The 21,404-nt window shown below is 43.6% G+C and overlaps 1 protein-coding gene across 1 annotated transcript in view; it reads left to right on the forward strand.

The window, feature by feature from the left end:
- The window catches only part of LOC139535854 (potassium voltage-gated channel subfamily B member 1-like), a 97,573-nt gene extending 76,624 nt beyond the window's left edge, over window positions 1-20,949 (forward strand). Inside the window, exon 2 of the mRNA XM_071335693.1 lies at window positions 10,221-20,949. Coding sequence (XP_071191794.1) covers window positions 10,221-12,104 — 1,884 coding nt within the window. The 3' untranslated portion in view covers window positions 12,105-20,949. The remainder of the gene's footprint in view (window positions 1-10,220) is intronic.
- The last annotated feature ends 455 nt before the right edge of the window (window positions 20,950-21,404 follow it).

Consider the following 21,404-nt stretch of genomic DNA (forward strand, 5'->3'; position numbering starts at 1 on the left):
CTGGGACCCTGCTGAAATCTCCACACACTTCCTCCTCCAGGAAACTTACACGTTTCTGCCTCACTGCCTGCTTCCCTGCCTCAGTCAGTCACTTTAAATGCTCTACCCCTGTAGAGTGGAGTTGTCTTTGCTGTAAGTGCCTTGGGTAGACTTCTCTCTGTTGTGAGTCCATGTCCCCGTAATCTCTTCTTTGCCTAGCTGGCTGGCGGAGACTGGCAGTGCACCGAGACTGGAGTGGGAAGATGTATTATGGGAGAGAGATTAGAGGGGCGGAGCGGTCATGCTTCAGCTGCTCTTCTATAGTTAGCACACACACACCTGGGGTCAGTTTCAATGCTGCCGTTCCTATTTAGCACACTTCATTAGGCACGCTGCTACAGCCCTGTCTGCTCATCAGGCCACATTAGCCAGGATCTGATGAGCGTGAGTTCCCCTCAAAGGCAGTAGGGGCTGTAACACTGAGGAAGACGGACACTAGAGCACATGGACGTCCCCCTCCAGGGGGAGCCCTGGAGTGGATGTTGAGTGGGATGCAGAAGTAAAACGAGCCATACGGCATAGTGACCTGGACGTCTTGTGGAGAGCATCCAGTATCCAGCTCAGAGTTACATCTAGCATCCAGCTCAGAGTAGTGTTGCATCTAGCATCCAGCTCAGAGTTATATCTGGCATCCAGCTCAGAGTAGTGTTACATCTAGGATCCAGCTCAGAGTTATATCTAGCATCCAGCTCAGAGTTACATCTAGCATCCAGCTCAGAGTTACATCTAGCATCCAGCTCAGAGTTACATCTAGCATCCAGCTCAGAGTTACATCTAGCATCCAGCTCAGAGTTATATCTTGCACCCAGCTCAGAGTAGTGTTACATCCAGCATCCAGCTCAGAGTAGTGTTTACATCCAGCATCCAGCTCAGAGTAGCGTTACATCTAGGATCCAGCTCAGAGTTATATCTAGCATCCAGCTCAGTTATATCTAGCATCCAGCTCAGAGTTACATCTAGCATCCAGTTCAGAGTTACATCTAGCATCCAGCTCAGAGTTACATCTAGCATCCAACTCAGAGTTACATCTAGCATCCAGCTCAGAGTTATATCTGGCATCCAGCTCAGAGTAGTGTTACATCCAGCATCCAGCTCAGAGTAGTGTTACATCCACCATCCAGCTCAGAGTTATATCTAGCATCCAGCTCAGATATGGCGTGTATTCATGGCTGCCAAGGGAAGCCAGGCTTCCCCAAAAAATGTACCAAGACATTTTTTTTTTAAACAACGTAACTTTTCCTTTGTCTCTCTGTATTTCATAATTTTTCTTCAATTCGAAAAAGGCTAAATGTATCTCACCAGAGAAAGCATGCGAGATAAACGCTCCCCTGTCTCTGTATGTGTAGCCCATCTATCTGATGCTGTCTGGTCAAAAAGAGTATGATATTGATGTGAATCGTAGCATTGAATGTAAGGGAAGCAGGTGAGCATTTGGCCTCCCTTGATGAAAAATATGCAACAATAGCCAATCAGCGTTGAGCTAAAAAAAAGTGTCAAGTGATGTGATTTGGCTTCACACCAATCGCATCCCATCAAAAGCTAAATGTCATTGACAAACAAAATGGAATCGTTGCATCTCGTTGTGTTGATGTCCACCGGTGGCTAGCTAGCTAAAATGGGTCCTTTCCTAAATTAGCCATGGATGGAGATAGGGTTATGAACTTATGGTTTTACTTAATTCTCCGTACTGGCCAATGATTATAACAATGATTCTCATCGAACCATAAATGCATACATTGTGCCCCTGGCCTGAGAGGATGGAAGTTCAATATGTAGCTAGATGTAGTAGGCTAATGTTAACTAGCTGGCTCATCGGTGGCCATGAAAAGGAAGTTAGCAAGCATTTTAGCCAGGTAACGTAGGACAACAAAAACGAAAAGCGTGTACTGTATGGAAGAGTCATACACTGAGTATACCAAACATTAGGAACACCTTCCTAATATTGAGTTGCACCCCCCTACAAAGTGTCGAAAGCGTTCCACAGGGATGGTGGCCCATGTTGACTCCAATGCTTCCCACAGTTTTGTCAAGTTGGCTGGATGTCGTTTGGGTGGTGGACCATTCTTGACACACACAGGAAACTGTTGAGCATATCCCGTTCAAAGGCACTTAAATCTTTTGTCTTGCCCATTTACCCTCTGAATGGCACACATACACAATCATGTCTCAAGGCTTAAACATCCTTCTTTAACCTGTCTCCTCCCCTTCATCTACACTGATAGAAGTGGATTTAACAAGTGACATTAATAAGGGATCATAGCTATCACCTGGATTCACCTGGTCAGTCTATGTCATGGAAAGAGTAGGTGTTCTTAATGTTTTGTATACTCAGTGTAGACCGTTTCGGCATAATGAAAGAGAGAGAGGAGAAGAGAAGAGGATGGCATTGGCGTTTCTCTACAAGTAGGGTGAGTCAACATGTTTTCTACTTATGCACGCAGACACACACAGAAACATACATACACACACACACACACACACAAATCAGTCCCATGGACAGCCACATGATATTTAGTTTACGTTGATTGGACTAAATCATTTACAAATATTGTTTTTAGAATATTTTAGTTGTCACTGAATTAAACTAAGCATAAGTGATTTGATGCTGTATTTATGAATCATATGAATTCAAATAATAAAACATTTATGTAAAAAAAAATGATGATGTTGAAATGTTAATGTTGAAATGGTGCTGGAATAGTGGAGGTAGGTCCTGTTTTCTTTGCAACTTGCAGTAACTCTCCGGTGCTCTAAATCAATAGTTGTTTAGTAGTCTGAAAATGTCTGAAACAGTAACTTGATTGACCATGCTGTAGGTCAGGGCTCTCCAACCCTGTTCCTGGAGAGTAGGTTTTCATTCCAACCCTAATCTAGCATACCTGATTCTAATAATTAGCTGGTTGATTACCTGAACCAGGTTAGCTACAACTGGGGTTGAAGCGAAAACCTACAGCTCTCCAGGAACAGGGTTGGCTCTGAGATTTAACGATGCTCCTACGAAGGTTTTAATGATGAACTTAACGAGAATAAGACAAAGCCTTTCAGATGCTTTTGGGTAACTGGGCCCTGTTGTCTTTGGTACTTGTAGTGTTAATGGACGCATTGTAATAATTGTTGCACTACTACTCTTAGATTTTTAAAAATCTTTAATTTAAAATCTATAGAAACTATTAGACTAGAAAGGTTCAGAACAGAATCATCACAGCACAGTTGAAAAATATATGGCAAATAGCGTTCAGAGATAGATGGGAGTGGTTGAGTAGAGCTAAAGGGTGGGAATAAAAATAACAAGATAGCTAATATAAAATACTGTGTCTGTAAAATGTATATAGGTTCAGAACTTTTGTGAAACAGCACAGTTGGAAAATATATGGCAAATAGAAATGAAAACAGGATGGTGTTCAGAGATAGATGGGAGGGGTTGAGGGTAGCTGAACGATGGGACTAAAAACAAACAAAAGATAACTCATGTTAAATATACTGTGTCTGTAAAAAGTATATAGTATATATAAGCTGGAAGTAGAAGCCTAAGTGTTGTTGTCCATTATTTTACTCCAATAGGGGAGGAGTGGAAGGGTTAGGGGAAAATAATAAAATATATACATGTTTTTTGCACTTGTTGTGCATTGCCTTTGTTATGTTAACTAGGCCTGCTATTTTTGTTAGCTTATATTGTTTGTTTGCTTGCCATGCTATGCTATGAAGCCATTGATAAATAAAATATCTGGCTTCTGCCTACCATGCCACACCCTTTCTGGCCATTCATTGTTAACTGCTGCTTTACCCATGTTAGCTTTACGCATGTTATATGCTTATTGCATTGATATAGTGTCATTTATTATTGCCATTAACAGCCAATTAATGATGTATGTTCACTGATGTTATTGCCCTTTATTATTTGCACCTTTCTGTGTCTCCTTTTAGATAAGCCATACTCCATACAAAGCCAATGAAGTCTCAATTCAAGACGAATCACATGTCAACTACTGTCAATCATTCCCTGCCATGTATCATCTCCATTACCTGAATCTATAAAGACTTAAGCTGAACAGAATCTCTGCCTCTGCCTGCTCTTTAACTGAAGTCCCACAGTAGAGGGGCATCACCATAACCCTCCCCTAAACCTCAATCAGTTACAGTCTTGTAACAGTTTGTATACATTCGTAGAGTATGCCAATTGTCGTAACAATAGTTGTGTTCACAATTGAAGAGTATAGCCTACGTCTGCCTTTCAATGAGCAGGAAAGGATGCTGGTGAAGCATATCCATACCTATAAAAAGGCTAATTTTAACTTACTGTATTAGTCATGTAATTACATGAAGTTCATGATGATCGACTCAGATACCATACTGTGCCCTTCTCCTTTCATCTCTTCCATTATTAGGTAGAGGGAAGGACCAGCTATAGATCAGGAGCCTGCTGGTTTTCTGTTCTACCTGATAACTAATTGCACCCACCTGGTGTCTGAGGTCTAAGTCAGTCCCCGATTAGAGGGGAACAATGAAAAAAAGCAGTGGAACTGACTTCGAGGTCCAGAGTTGCTTTGGGCGCTATAGCTACCTAAACTATATAGAACAGGGATGGACGGCTCCAGTCCTTGGGGGCCTGATTAGTGACACACCCGACTCCGAATAATCAACTAATCGTGGTTTTCTGTTTAGAATGCAATTAGTTTAATCAGGCGTGTTAGCTATATGGCTGGGGGGAAAGTATGACACCAATCAGGCCCCCGAGGAATGGAGTTGCCCCTCCCTGATATAGACAGTTGCTGATAATTACTTCATACTCACCTGATGGCAGAGAGAGGGTGAAGGTCAAAACTTGGTATGTCAAGCCGTGTTAGCTGGGTCTGGCTAGTTTTGCTAGCTAGCTAGCACACACTGGATGTAACTCTGAGCTGGATGCTGGATGTAACTCTGAGCTGGATGCTGGCAGGTAGCCTAGCGGTTAAGAGTGTTGGAATCCCCAAGCCAGAAAGGTGGAAGAATCTAACGTGGACGTTGATTAAGGCAGCCCCCCCCCCCCCCCCACCTCTCTGATTCAGAGTGGTTGGTTTAAATGTGGAAGATAGATTTCGGTTGAATACATTCAGTTGTGCAACTGACTATGTATCCCCTTTCCCTGGATGCAACTCTGAGCTGGATGCTGGATGCAACTCTGAGCTGGATGCTGGATGCAACGCTGAGCTGGATGCTGGATGCAACGCTGAGCTGGATGCTGGATGCAACGCTGAGCTGGATGCAACGCTGAGCTGGATGCAACGCTGAGCTGGATGCTGGATGTAACTCTGAGCTGGATGCTGGATGTAACTCTGAGCTGGATGCTGGATGTAACTCTGAGCTGGATGCTGGATGTAACTCTGAGCTGGATGCTGGATGAAACTCTGAGCTGGATGCTGGATGTATCTCTGAGCTGGATGCTGGATGTAACTCTGAGCTGGATGCTGGATGTATCTCTGAGCTGGATGCTGGATGTAACTCTGAGCTGGATGCTGGATGTATCTCTGAGCTGGATGCTGAATGTATCTCTGAGCTGGATGCTGGATGAAACTCTGAGCTGGATGCTGGATGTATCTCTGAGCTGGATGCTGGATGTAACTCTGAGCTGGATGCTGGATGTAACGCTGAGCTGGATGCTGAATGTATCTCTGAGCTGGATGCTGGATGTATCTCTGATCTGGATGCTGAATGTATCTCTGAGCTGGATGCTGGATGTAATTCTGAGCTGGATGCTGAATGTATCTCTGAGCTGGATGCTGGATGTATCTCTGAGCTGGATGCTGAATATATCTCTGAGCTGGATGCTGGATGTATCTCTGAGCTGGATGCTGGATGTAACTCTGAGCTGGATGCTGGATGTATCTCTGAGCTGGATGCTGAATGTATCTCTGAGCTGGATGCTGGATGTAACTCTGAGCTGGATGCTGAATGTATCTCTGAGCTGGATGCTGGATGTATCTCTGAGCTGGATGCTGGATGTATCTCTGAGCTGGATGCTGGATGTATCTCTGAGCTGGATGCTGAATGTATCTCTGAGCTGGATGCTGGATGTAACTCTGAGCTGGATGCTGAATGTATCTCTGAGCTGGATGCTGGATGTATCTCTGAGCTGGATGCTGGATGTATCTCTGAGCTGGATGCTGAATGTATCTCTGAGCTGGATGCTGGATGTAACTCTGAGCTGGATGCTGAATGTATCTCTGAGCTGGATGCTGGATGTATCTCTGAGCTGGATGCTGGATGTATCTCTGAGCTGGATGCTGGCTGTATCTCTGAGCTGGATGCTGGCTGTATCTCTGAGCTGGATGCTGAATGTATCTCTGAGCTGGATGCTGAATGTATCTCTGAGCTGGATGCTGAATGTATCTCTGAGCTGGATGCTGGATGTATCTCTGAGCTGGATGCTGGATGTATCTCTGAGCTGGATGCTGGATGTATCTCTGAGCTGGATGCTGAATGTATCTCTGAGCTGGATGCTGGATGTAACTCTGAGCTGGATGTTGAATGTATCTCTGAGCTGGATGCTGGATGTATCTCTGAGCTGGATGCTGGATGTATCTCTGAGCTGGATGCTGAATGTATCTCTGAGCTGGATGCTGGATGTAACTCTGAGCTGGATGCTGAATGTATCTCTGAGCTGGATGCTGGATGTATCTCTGAGCTGGATGCTGGATGTATCTCTGAGCTGGATGCTGGCTGTATCTCTGAGCTGGATGCTGGCTGTATCTCTGAGCTGGATGCTGAATGTATCTCTGAGCTGGATGCTGAATGTATCTCTGAGCTGGATGCTGAATGTATCTCTGAGCTGGATGCTGAATGTATCTCTGAGCTGGATGCTGAATATATCTCTGAGCTGGATGCTGGATGTATCTCTGAGCTGGATGCTGGATGTAACTCTGAGCTGGATGCTGGATGTATCTCTGAGCTGGATGCTGAATGTATCTCTGAGCTGGATGCTGGATGTAACTCTGAGCTGGATGCTGAATGTATCTCTGAGCTGGATGCTGGATGTATCTCTGAGCTGGATGCTGGATGTATCTCTGAGCTGGATGCTGGATGTATCTCTGAGCTGGATGCTGAATGTATCTCTGAGCTGGATGCTGGATGTAACTCTGAGCTGGATGCTGAATGTATCTCTGAGCTGGATGCTGGATGTATCTCTGAGCTGGATGCTGGATGTATCTCTGAGCTGGATGCTGAATGTATCTCTGAGCTGGATGCTGGATGTAACTCTGAGCTGGATGCTGAATGTATCTCTGAGCTGGATGCTGGATGTATCTCTGAGCTGGATGCTGGATGTATCTCTGAGCTGGATGCTGGCTGTATCTCTGAGCTGGATGCTGGCTGTATCTCTGAGCTGGATGCTGAATGTATCTCTGAGCTGGATGCTGAATGTATCTCTGAGCTGGATGCTGAATGTATCTCTGAGCTGGATGCTGGATGTATCTCTGAGCTGGATGTTGGATGTAACTCTGAGCTGGATGCTGGATGTATCTCTGAGCTGGATGCTGAATGTATCTCTGAGCTGGATGCTGAATGTATCTCTGAGCTGGATGCTGGATGTAACTCTGAGCTGGATGCTGAATGTATCTCTGAGCTGGATGCTGAATGTATCTCTGAGCTGGATGCTGGATGTAACTCTGAGCTGGATGATGGATGTAACTCAGCTGGTTGCTGAGCTGGATGATGGATGTAACTCAGCTGGTTGCTGAGCTGGATGATGGATGTAACTCAGCTGGTTGCTAAGCTGGATGCTGGATGTAACTCTGAGATGGATGCTCTCCCCAAGACGTCCAGGTTGCACTGACGTCCTTCCTGCTAGTTTTACATCCGCATCTAGTTCAACATCCAGTCGAGGACTCCCGTCCAGGTGAGACTCCACCATCCGTGCACATATTCCTGAGTGTTACAGCTGCCTCTCCTCAAAGGCCCATTTTGGAGCCAGGGCTCGGGAGCCCAGAGCTCTGTGTTCCCTAGTACGCTACTCTACTCACACACACTAGCCAGAGAGATGAGCATGTGAGTGCATGCAGTTCCCATTCACATCACACTGTGCTGCTCGGATTGTAGTTGATATAATTTATCTGGATTCTCAGTGTGTGGGGAGCAGCGCTGGAGCTGGCTCTGTGCCTTTACATGGTCCATGGTCTGTTTTAACCAATCGTGAGCTCTCCCCATCCCTGCTTTGTAACCCAACACTGAGTATGATTGTGTGAGAGATAAACATCTAGACTAGACACAGCGAGCAGGTTAGATTAATCTTTCAGTAGGACAAGCAGATATCCCTGTTTTATTTCATGGTATTATAACACCTTTAAAGGTGTTACCGTTCACGTGATATAGTGTGTAATGTGTGAAATTGTGTGGAAAGTTTTGGAAAGTCATTGTGAAAAGTTGTTTATGTTTGTCGCACTGGCAGAGTTACAGTATTGCATGTCTGGATGTCAGGCGTAATGTGCACTTAGTCATGTATGATGTATAGTATGCCTAACAACCAATGTGTGTACGTTTAGGTGTGTCAGTTCAATACACAAGAACCACAAACACTACACAGTATCCTTGTAAACACAATGGAAATATAAGGATATGGTGACATACTGCATATTCAAAGTTATTTGTCCTTGCAAATATGTAATGTGCAGTTTACACTTGAAACTTGAGTCATTAATGGTGATTGGTTGAGTGAATCTTTCATGGGAGCAAATCCACTTTGGATCTAATGTGTTTGTAGATTTTCATCCATCACTCTGGTCCCTCAGGATCCTGACTAGACGAAGGACGTGTTAGGGGTGGCCCTGATTGAGTTTAAACTCTTGTCTGGCCTTTAATTCACTCTCTTTTAACTTGGGCATCAAAATGATGCTGAAACGCTTTAGTCCAGTTTGTCTCTACCTCTCTTTGTCTTTCTTTGTCTCTTTGTCTCCCGTTGTCTCTCTTTGTCTCTCTCTCGCTCTCTCTCTCTCTCTCAGACTCTCCCTATCTCTCTCTCTCTTTCTCAGCCTCTCCCTAAAGGCCAGGGTGGGTTTGCAGGCACCTCACCTGCCAGGATTAATTAAAGTTAATGAATGCTGAGCACTGCCAGGGAGTAATCCTGCACTGCACTGACCTGGGACATGGATAGGGTCACAGCCTCCACCGTGACCTTGTGTTGGATTGACACACACTGGCTGGTAGAGAAATAATAGGTGTGCCACAAGCAGGGTACACACGGCCCTGAATGCACTCTGTTAATCCAAAATACCTTATCCTGATGTACTCAGCATGTAGTACTCATCATCCTGTTCCCTGTGACCTTCTTACAGGTCCAAATGCTCTCATCATGCAGTGGAGTTGCAGACTGTGCTGTGAATCTATGTCTCTAGTAGTCTGCTAGTAGTACACTCACTTTGCAAGGTGCTTTGTAGAAGAACTAGGACAATAAGTCTGAGGGAGTCAGTCTGAAGGAGAGAGGCAGATGAGGAGGGACTGAGAAGAGGCATAAAGCAGAATAGGAACAAGGGCACACATTTGGCAGGGATATAGCACACCACAACTCATAGCTGAAGAGATAGCAGCTGACAGCCAGCTGACAGCCAGCTGACAGCCAGCTGACAGCCAGCTGACAGCCAGCTGACAGCCATCACACCCTCCTACTGTGATAGGGAACGCTGGTAATACACACACACTATCTGAGGATCAATGTGCACCCTCATCTCATGGTGTGTGTTCTGTCAATCACAATCCACAGAAAATACAACATTTGGTGGCAAAGAAAGTGGGTTACCAGGGAAACTAGTATTTTGGTTCACGTTTTTAAAAGGAATGGCACTGACATTCTAAACATTCTTTTGGTCAGACTTGAATGACCAGGCCATCTAGATGATATTTATCTTTGAGATTTTTTTCTCTTTAAAAACCCGCTAGTCCTGATAGGACAGTAGCCTTTTCATAATGTTCAGGAGAAATTAGTCAGAGAGCTAAGTGGGTCATGAATTAATCATATTTTTCAGGCGTCAGCTTTACATAATGAGTGTTATTATTTGCTGCAGCCGTACTTAGGATATTTAAAGCATCTTTGAAAGTTGTTTTATCGCATAGTTGGATCCAGACTAAAAGGCCTTGAAATTCTCTGGCATTAATGTTCAACATGTCATTGCACTGAAGTTTGACTGATGCGTGTTGTCTTGGTTGTGTTTCAACAGGTCCTGGCCATCATCTCCATCCTCTTTATCGTGCTGTCAACTATTGCCTTGTCTCTGAACACCCTCCCGGAGCTGCAGGACATAGACGAGTTTGGCCAGGTGACAGACAACCCTCAGCTGGCTCACGTGGAGGCGGTGTGCATCGCCTGGTTCACAATGGAGTATTTGCTCCGCTTCATCTCCTCGCCAAGCAAGTGGAAGTTCTTCAAGGGTCCGCTGAACATCATTGACCTGCTGGCCATCCTGCCCTACTACGTCACCATCTTCCTGACTGAGTCCAATAAGAGTGTTCTACAGTTCCAGAACGTCCGGAGGGTGGTGCAGATCTTCCGAATAATGCGTATTCTGCGTATTCTGAAGCTAGCCAGGCATTCCACAGGGCTCCAGTCTCTGGGCTTCACCCTGAGGAGGAGTTACAATGAGCTGGGCCTGCTCATCCTCTTCTTAGCCATGGGCATCATGATCTTCTCCAGTCTCGTCTTCTTCGCTGAGAAGGACGAAGAGGACACTAAGTTTAAAAGCATCCCTGCCTCCTTCTGGTGGGCCACCATTACTATGACTACGGTGGGGTATGGCGACATATACCCAAAGACTTTATTGGGCAAGATTATTGGGGGTCTGTGCTGCATAGCTGGAGTGTTGGTGATAGCCTTGCCCATCCCTATCATCGTCAACAACTTCTCAGAGTTCTACAAGGAGCAGAAGAGGCAGGAAAAGGCCATCAAGAGGCGGGAGGCCCTGGAGAAAGCCAAGAGAAACGGCAGCATCGTTTCCATGAACATGAAGGAGGCGTTCGCACGCAGCGTCGAGCTCATGGACGTAGTGGTAGAAAATAATGGAGAGAATATGGGGAAGTTGCAGGGCAACCACCTGTCTCCCAGCTACAGGAAAGGGACTCCCAAGCGGACTACCTCAGAGACGGGTTCCGCCAAGTCTCTGGAGCCCAGCTCACCAGACAAAGCCCTTCCTGGAAGCCCTCAGCACCTCAACGCTCAGAAACTGGAGGAGATGTACAACAAGATGGCCAAGACCCAATCTCAACCTAACCTTAACAACAAGGACAAGGCACCTTTATCTAAAGCAGCCAAGAAGAGAGATGAGATAGAGATGGGAAGCATCCCCATGGAGCCTGCCCCAACCACAGACATGAGGAGCATGTCCAGTATTGACAGCTTCATGAGCTGCGCTGCCGACTTCACCGAAAGCGCCCGCTTCTCCCACAGCCCCAGCACCAGTGTACCAGGGGGGGTTAGCGCCAACCCCGTGCTTGAGATCACCCTGGAGGATGAGGCCATGGACGGCCCTCACACTGGTACCAAGCTCCCTGGAGGACGAGGCTCCAAGTGCGGCTTCCCTGACAGCCCCCGTGGTCTGCGCTTCAGTAACCCTCTCAAGAACCGCTCACTCAAGGTCAACTTCAAAGGTGGCGGCGCGGGCCCCTCCTTCTCCTTCTCAGCACAGGGTCCAGGGGGTGGGGCCCTCTCAGATAGCTCCGCCCTCTCTGACCACTCCTTCATGAGTCCTGAGGTGTCTGTCTACACCACCGCCAGCAGCAGGACCCCACCCCATGAGACCCTGATCCCCACAGTCTTCACATTCCACGATGCTTCCATTAGTAAGTTCATTGACGCTGACACAGACGAGGAGGAGCACCTCCATGACGGCTCAGGCACCAACCCCTCCCAGAGGCTCCTGGGAAAAGCCAGCCCCAAGCTCAGCTCCCATAGCAGCCACCACATTGCAGCCAACCACCTGGAGGGCTCCCAGAGGATGCTGGCTAATAGTGTGTTCCCCTTGGAGGGCAGGCCAGGGGGGGGACAGGAGAACCATGTGCTCTCCCGGGGAGAGAGCAGTTGTTCAAACACCAATAATGGGAGCAAGTGAGGCAGGAGGAGGGAAAAGGTAGTATGGAGAGCACCCAAACAGGAGGACATGGTGCAAATACTACAGAGAAATAAAAGAAAACATGAACTCTAACCCATACCAGGAGCTGCACCTCTACTCACTTGAGTAAAAGGCACTGAAAACACATTTGGCGTTTTTTTGGGGTTTGTAACAAATGCCCAATAAGTAGAACTTTTGGGACACAGGAAGGAGCTCACTCTTCCTTCCTTTTCCTGCTACTTGAGTGCATAGACCGTCAGGATGGCAGCAAAATTACTGAAGGCATTGGGGGATGCTACTGTGGGACTGAGAAAGAGAGGGTGCATTGCTGTATCCAAAGGGGATACACATAACTCTGCAGAATCAGGTCACGCACAGTAGATTTAGCCATTACTGAATCAACATTGTGTTAAGAGAAATTTAGTTTGTTTTCTTCCTCAAAACTGGCCTTAGTTATATGCGACTGTGTGTATGCATAGCATGTGTGCGTGTGCTTGTATGTCTGTGAGTGTATGTTTATGCATGATGATAGGCAGATAAACATACACATACACACACAGGCATACATCATTTGATGTATATTATTTTCCCGTTCTTTTCTAAAAAAGTAAATAGCATCATTTCTTTGGTTTGTTATTTTGTAATGCTGTCTAAGAGGTGAACTTTCATCCCTGTTTCACAACAGTTTGGGTCAGCCATTACAGAGGACACAGCTGGCATAGCTGGCACTGGCATATCCTGTCTGTTGCCTCATTCCCATCATGCCCCATTCCTGGCATGAGAAAGTGAATATTGTGATGAGTGATAAATATTTTTAATTCTGTACAGTGTATTCTTTGTTGTTTTGTTTGTTTACTTATGTGTTTGTTTTTGATTATTTGGGTTTTATGCAGACAGGTGATATTTACACACAGAAAACAGGATAAACCGGGTTCCTTTATGTTTTAATATTCTCTCAGATGTGTGGTTGTGGTTGGTTGTCATGAATCATATCCAATCACAGTTGCTACTGGGGAGGGGATAAATAGCATCAGCCCATTATCAATGGGAAAATATGAGTGTCACAGGCTTGATGTTTTTCTCAATATATTGCAGTCAATGGGAAAAGATGAGTGTCACAGGGTTGACTTTTATCTCAATACATTGCAATCAATGGGAAAAGATGAGTGTCACAGGGTTGACGTTTTATCTCAGTACATTGCAATCAATGGGAAAAGATGAGTGTCACAGGGTTGACGTTTTATCTCAGTACATTGCAATCAATGGGAAAAGATGAGTGTCACAGGGTTGACGTTTTATCTCAGTACATTGCAATCAATGGGAAAAGATGACTGTCACTCCAGAGTGGCGCAGTGGTTTAAAGCACTGCATCTCAGTGCTAGAGGCATCACTAGAGACCCTGGTTTGATTCCAGGCTGTATCACAACCGGCCGTGATTGGGAGTCCCATAGGGTGGTGCACAATTTGCCCAGTGTTGTCATTAGGTAGGCTGTCATTGTAAATAAGAATTTGTTCTTATCTGACATGCCTAGATCAATAAATAAACAATGTTGAAGCTTATGTAAATACATTATCGTCAATTGGAAAAGATGAGTGTCACAGGGTTGATGCCCAAGTGGATACATTGCATTCAATGGGCAAAGATAAACATCACAATATGAACGGCATAGAGAAAGGCTTCACAGACATGACAATCTCCTCTCTCTTCTATCTATTTTTCCCTCATCTCTCTTTATCTCAGACAGAAAGACATCTCCACTCACATGCAGAAAGAGAGGCAGGCAGGCAGGCAGGAAAGCAAACATATATATAAAATCACAGACAGGTGGGCAGGCAAACTCTAAACCAAACCCTAACCCTAGCTTCATGTCCAGATCCCAGCTCAACCCTAACCCTAACTCTAGCTTCCTTTCCACATCCCACCTCAACCCTAAACTGAGCTTTAACCCTAACCCTAGCTTCATGTCCACTTGCAGCTCAACCCTAACCCTAACCCTAACTTCTTGTCCACATGTCCGCTCAACCCTAACTCCAAGAGCTGAGCGAAGTTATGGATAGGGTTAGGGCTGAGCTGCAAGTGGACATGAACCTAGGGCCTTAATCCTAGACATAACCTTAACCATAATCCAAATAACAATTGAATGAATGAATCAATGCAATGAATTAAATTACATTTTCGTGTCAAATCGCCAATTGGCAACCCATCCCTTATGGGATTAATTGACACATAAACAAACATTACAATGATTCACTATGGTAATTAAATGATAATTATGCTTCCGGTGTTCTCTGCATTGCATAAATAGTAAAAATTAAAGATACAAAAAAAGAAAGAAAGAAAAAGTAAGGTAAAAATCAATACATAATAGTAAATTACATCCCTGGAGAGGTAAAATAATATACATATATACATACAGTTGAAGTCGGAAGTTTACATACACCTTAGCCGAATACATTTCAACTCAGTTTAATCACAATTCCTGACATGTAATCCTAGTAAAAAATCCCTGTCTTAGGTCAGTTAGGATAACCACTTTATTTGAAGAATGTGAAATGTCAGAATAATAGTAGAGAGAATGATTTATTTCAGCTTTTATTTCTTTCATCACATTCCCAGTGGGTCAGAAGTTTACATACACTCAATTAGTATTTGGTAGCATTGCCTTTAAATTGTTTAACTTGGGTCAAACGTTTCGGGTAGCCTTCCACAAGCTTCCCACAGCAAGTTGGGTGAATTTTGACCCATTCCTCCTGACAGAGCTGGTGTAACTGAGTCAGGTTTGTAGGCCTCCTTGCTTGCACACGCTTTTTCAGTTCTGCCCACAAATTTTCTATGGGATTGAGGTCAGGGCTTGTGATGGCCACTCCAATACCTGACTTTGTTGTCCTTAAGCCATTTTGCCACAACTTTGGAAATATGCTTGGGGTCACTGTCCATTTGGAAGACCCATTTGCGACCAAGCTTTAACTTCCTGACTGATGTCTTGAGATGTTGCTTCAATATATCCACATGATTTTCCTCCCTCATGATGCCATCTCCCTCATGATGCCATCTATTTTGTGAAGTGCACTAGTCCCTCCTGCAGCAAAGCACTCCGACAACATGATGCTGCCACCACCGTGCTTCAGGGTTGGGATGTTGTTCTTCGGCTTGCAAGCCTCCCCCTTTTTTCCTCCAAAGATAACGATGGTCATTATGGCCAAACAGTTCCATTTTTGTTTCATCAGACCAGAGGACCAAAAACTACGATCTTGTCCCCATGTGCAATTAAAACCGTAGTCTGGCTTTTCTATGGTGGGTTTGGAGCAGTGGCTTCTTCCTTGCTGAGCGGCCTTTCAGGTTATGTCGATATAGGACTTGTTTTAGTGTGGATACAGATACTTTTGTACCTGTTTCCCCCAGCATCTTCACATGGTCCTTTGCTGTTGTTCTGGGATTGATTTGCACTTTTCGCACCAAAGTACATCCATCTCTAGGAAATAGAACGCGTCTCCTTCCTGAGCGGTATGACGGCTGCGTGGTCCCATGGTGTTTATACTTGCATACTATTGTTTGTACAGACGAACGTGGTTCCTTCAGGCGTTTGGAAATTGCTCCCAAGGATTAACCAGACTTGTGAAAAAAAAATTCTGAGGTCTTGGCTGAATTCTTTTGATTTTCCCATCAAGCAAAGAAGCACTGAGTTTGAAGGTAGGCCTTGAAATACATCCACAGGTACACTTCCAATTGACTCAAATTATGTAAATTAGCCTATCAGAAGCTTCTAAAGTCATGACATCATTTTGGGGAATTTTCCAAACTGTATTAGTCACAGTCAACTTAGTGTATGTAAACTTCTGACTCACTGGAATTGTGATACAGTGAATTATAAGTGAAATAATCTGTCTGTAAACAATTGTTGGAAAAATTACTTGTGTCATGCACAAAGTCGATGTCCTAACCGACTTGCCAAACCTATACTTTGTGGAGTGGTTGAAAAACAAGTTTTAATGACTCCAACCTAAGTGTATGCAAACTTCTGACTTCAAATGTACATACATACATAACATATAAATAAATACAGAAAAAAAAGAAACAGAAGTCACTTGAACCCAGTGTGGCACAAAGAGAAGATTCATATGGGAGACAAGCCTACACACAATCTATATACACACACATTAACCACATAGAAGCTAAATATATATTTTTTTACAATTAATTTAATTTTATTCCAGGCTTTATTTAAATATTCTTCAAATGGAAATACACAATGGACAAAAAAACATTCCAATTTCTCCTCATCACTCAGCCACATAATGCCAGGGTGTATCTGGTGTGCTTTCTGGAATAAGAGCAAGCGTATATCGTGGTAGAAAGGGCAATAGAGGATAAAATGAGTTTCATTCTCTATTTCTTCGCAGTCACAATAGTTACATAGTCTTTCCTCTTCCATTTCACCACAATACCGACCTGTTTCAATACGGAGAGGCAATATCCCTGATCTTACCTGTTTCAATAAGCAGAGGCAATATCCCTGATCTTACCTGTTTCAATAAGCAGAGGCAATATCCCTGATCTTACCTGTGCTCATAGCGATCTCTTGCTTTTAGGTAGGTTATACATAATTTATCTCTCACACATGAATTTACCCTTAATCAAACAAAAGGTTCTCAATTTGGGTTTATAATTCATCTCCTCCACCCATTTGTTTATATATTACGTCAACAGTTGTTTTTTAATCATATCTATGTCTCCCTTAATTTTGTTTTCGTACAGATGTTCACAGTCAGACTCTTGAAAAATGTCAGACATTTCAGTTGCCCAGGCTCCCCCTATGGAAAGATCCCATTGAACAACTTTACTAGCTATTCTGGCAGTTGGCATATCCAACAGTCTATTCTATAGTCTCACCATACATGCCTTCCATCTCACCTCACAGGGTTCCCAGCCCATATCCCCAGTTATTGCAAGTATAGGTGCAAACTGGTGGACACCTAAAAAGTAACGTGCTGCTCTGTTATGAACATGTTCATTTTTAAAATACCTCTTAGCACCCCACACAAAGAGACTGGATTGTGTGATAAAATTTCCCATCAACCCCTGTCTTTAACCAAATATAGGCTAAAAGATCCCTATTTACAAAATCAAAAGCTTTCTGGAAATCAATGAAATATGCAAAAGTATGTTTCTCTTCGTGTGATCTATTTCTGATTATTGTACAGACCGAGAAGATATGATCTATACAGGCTCTGGATTTACGAAAAACATTTTGTTCTTCCACCAGAATGTTTTGATCCTCCAACAATCGAATTAGCCTATTGTTGAGGATGGATGAATATAATGTATAAACCGTACTTTATAAACTTATGCCTCTTGTGGCACTCTTGTGTAATTTTTCGAAGATTTGGGAATGGGATTCACTATAGACCTGTACCAAGTGGATGGCAGTATACTGTACTCAAAACAAATTCGGAGCAAATCATATAGGACATTAATTAATTTAGGGGATTTTAAAACCTCATTAGGCAGTTCATCAATGTCAAACGCTTTCCCATTTTTTGCAGCGTCAATCACCTTCTTAACTTCTGCCACAGACAGCTCATCATTTAAAAACGAGGGTTCTAACATTGTATTTTCCATTTTAGTTTTCAGGGAACATGTCTTTATAAAATTCTTCCTCAAAATATGCCACATCTTCGTTACCTGAGAACAAGCTAGCAAACCCCTTCTCCCACTCCTTAGGTACCTGTGTAATATCAGAGTTCAGCCCTCCCTGCTCTTCCCTGACTTCCATTGGAATTTTCTTATATCGTTTTGGTCACAACATATCACAACATATCACAACATTTTTCATACCACACATCTAAATCAAATATGGACTACTCAGGTGGCAAATAGCATGAAAACACAACAAAACAATCATCTGACTCCCTATGTTCAAAGCACAAACCAATAATTCCTTCTATGGCTTTATCGATAATTTCAATTTTATATGCTTTCATCATATCAGACTTTACACATATTCCCACTTCCCCAGAACCCCTGGGGGCTTTCACATTGGTTTTCTGTTGGGTCCACACCATACATACCCTTCAATATCAATAATTTATTGCAGACGCAAATGCCTTTCATTTATTGAGATAATGTCTGAGTTTAAAAATTTTAGTATTGTTATTCGTAATTTATTGTTCAAGGTAGTCCATCCGTTAACATTCCAATGCGCTATTGAAATTGAATCTTGTAGGGGATGGGAAGCCCCTCAGTATGTAGTAGGTCTGTCCACCCCATGTCCTTGTCCGTATTGTCCTTCTGGTTGATCTCGTTTCATGACCTGTGCGCTTCCCGTGACGAAATAGTCCTTTCCTGCTTGTATTTGCCTCAGCAGCATCTTGAAGTTCAGTTCTATAAGATGATCGGTGTGGGACTTGGCTGATCGAAAGGAAGACTTTGTTATAATCAGGATGGCCTCGCAGCTTGTGTTTTTTCCATAACAGAGCCACTTTCTCCTCCACAGACCGACACTCCACCTTCACAACCCCGGGACCGCTACTTCTCTCCCTCATCCTCTCAACTGCAATCACCTCTGTTTCGCAGCCTAGGCCTACCGATATCAACTGGTTCACTTTCGAGATTAGGTTAATACATTTCCCCTCCCCCAACTACATGGCAGAAAGGTAGGCCTCACTTGAAGCCTGACCTAGAGTTAATGTGCTTGTGAGTGACATCGGCAGAAGGGTTGAGCCAAGATGTAGAGATGAAGGGAGGGTTAAGGTTAGGGTCAGGGTTAGAGTTAGCTCGGCACTGTAGGTAAATTTCTTCAACAAATGATTAGGTCTATATAATTATCAAACATACATTAGTAATGGAAAGGAAACACAGACTATTTGTTTAAGTATTAAAATACTCCTTTTAGTAATACAATTGTAGGCAGAAGTTGATACAGAGTACAGCATAACAGTATATGATAGTTCACCCCAAGTTCTGCAAAATGTCTAAGACATCCTGTAACTTATATAGCCCCTCCAATCCCCCTTACGTAACTTTCCCTGGCAACAACATTTTAATAAATCTAACCTCCCTCAGACAGCAGTAACCATCTTATCAGCAAGTAAAAACTCAGTGGGTTTGACCGAAACTTGACCTTTCATCACAAGCATGACAAGGTGAACGAGTGTAAGCATCTTCTGACAGGTGGCTGGTTTCATCAGGTCTGTGGCAGCCTTGTGTTCTCAGAAAACCAGATAACCACGGTAGGATCCAGACAGGAAGAGTCTGAATGTAGACGCCTTCTGATAGTGTCTGAAGGTCAACACTCAAAACAGGTTTTAACACACAGAGAGGTCTCCTGAAGAGAAGACCTTACAGTTTATTATAACATAATTTATTAACCCTTTAAGGGCTTGTAAGTAAGCATTTCACTGTAAGGTCTACACCTGTTGTATTTGGCACATGTGACAAATAACATTTGATTTGATTTGAGCCTGCAGCACTTGAACTTAGGTCTAGAACTGCAGGTCTACAGTGTTGGGAATGATTTGTACCAAATACAATGCTCTTAGTTTTAGAGATGTTCAGGGCCATTTTATTACTGGCCACCCATTCCAAAACTGACTGCAACTCTTTGTTAACGGTTTCAGTGACTTCATTAGCTGTGGTTGCTGATGCGGATATGGTTGAATCATCAGCATACATGGACACACATGCCTTCTTTAATGCCAGTGGCAGGTCATTGGTAAAAATTGAAAAGAGTAGAGGGCCTAGAGAACTGCCCTACGGTACACCACACTTTACATGTTTGACATAAGAGAAGCTTCAATTAAATAAAACCCTCTGAGTTCTTTCGATAGATTGCTCTGAATCCACAATATTGCAGAGGTTGAAAAGCCAACAGGTTATGGTCAATAATATCAAAGGCTGCTCTGAAATCTAACAATAAAACTCCCACAATCTTCTTTTATCAATTTCTTTCAACCAATCATCAGTGTCAGTGCAGTACATGTTGAGTGCCCTTCTCTATAAGCATAATGAAAGTCTGTTGTTATTTTGTTTGCAGAGAAATAGCATTTTATTTGGTCAAACACCATTTTTTCCAACAGTTTGCTAAGAGCTGACAGCAAGCTAATAGGTCCTCTTTACCTCTCTTGAGTAGCGGAATGTATTTGGGTTCCTTCCAGGCATGAGGACAAACACTTTCTTCTAGGCTCAGATTAAAGATATGACAGATAGGAGTGGCCATAGTCAGCTACCATCCTCGGTAGCTTTTCATCTAAGTTGTTAATGCCAGGAGGTTTGTCATTTTTGAGCAATAACAATAATTTGTCCACCTCTCCCATACTAACTTAACAAAATTCGAACTTACAATGCATTTATTTTCTGCCCATAATATAATTCAAAGTACTCCAATGTTTTTTTCCATCATTATTTATATAATTGATCATGGCATCATAATACAGTTCCTTCTTATTTTTGTTGAGTTTAGTCACATAATTTCTCAGTTTGCAGTAAGTCAGCCAGTCATATGTGAAGCCAGACTTATTAGCCACTCCTTTTGCTCCATCTTTTTCAACTATACAGGTTTTCAATTCCTTGTCAATACATGGAGCTGTCAGTTTCTTAACAGGTGCATGTTTATCAATAATTGGAAGAAGCAATTTCATAAATTCATCAAGTACAGTGTCTGGATGCCACTTATTAATCACATTAGACCAATAAATATTTTGAACATCATCATCAAGAGTCACAGCTAAATTTGAGGGAGGGGGAGAGAGAGAGGGAGAAGGTGAAAGAGGAAGGGAGGAGGGAGAGGAGAAGGGGAGAAAGAGAGGGGGAGAGAGAGTCAACAGACAGAGGTGGGAGAGAGAAGAGAGAGAGAATGGAGAGGGGAGGAGGGAGGGAGAGAGAGAAGTGGGAGTGTGAGGGTAGGGGAGGGACGGAGAGGGGGAAGAAGGGACAGGGGAGAGAGAGGAAGGAGAGGGAGAGAGAAATGAGAGGAGTTGGAGGGAGGGAAAGGCGGGAGAGAGAATAGAGAGGGAGGAGGGAGAGAGAGAGAAGGGGAGAGTGAGGAAGAAAGCGGAGAGAGGGGAGATGGTGGAGGGGGTGAAAGAAGGGGGAGGGAGAGAGAACAGAATGGGGGGATAAAGAGGAGGTAGAAAGTGAGAGAGACAGACATGAGATTAACAAGAAAAATGTTAGCCCTGTGACACTCATCTTTTTCCATTGACTGCAATGTGTTGTAAAAAACTTAAACCCTGTGACACTCATCTTATCCCATTGACTACAATGTATTGACAAAAACGTCAACAATCGTTTTAATTGACTAC

The sequence above is a fragment of the Salvelinus alpinus genome, chromosome 12 (genome assembly GCF_045679555.1).
Source record: "Salvelinus alpinus chromosome 12, SLU_Salpinus.1, whole genome shotgun sequence".
In the NCBI taxonomy this organism is placed as follows: domain Eukaryota; kingdom Metazoa; phylum Chordata; class Actinopteri; order Salmoniformes; family Salmonidae; genus Salvelinus; species Salvelinus alpinus.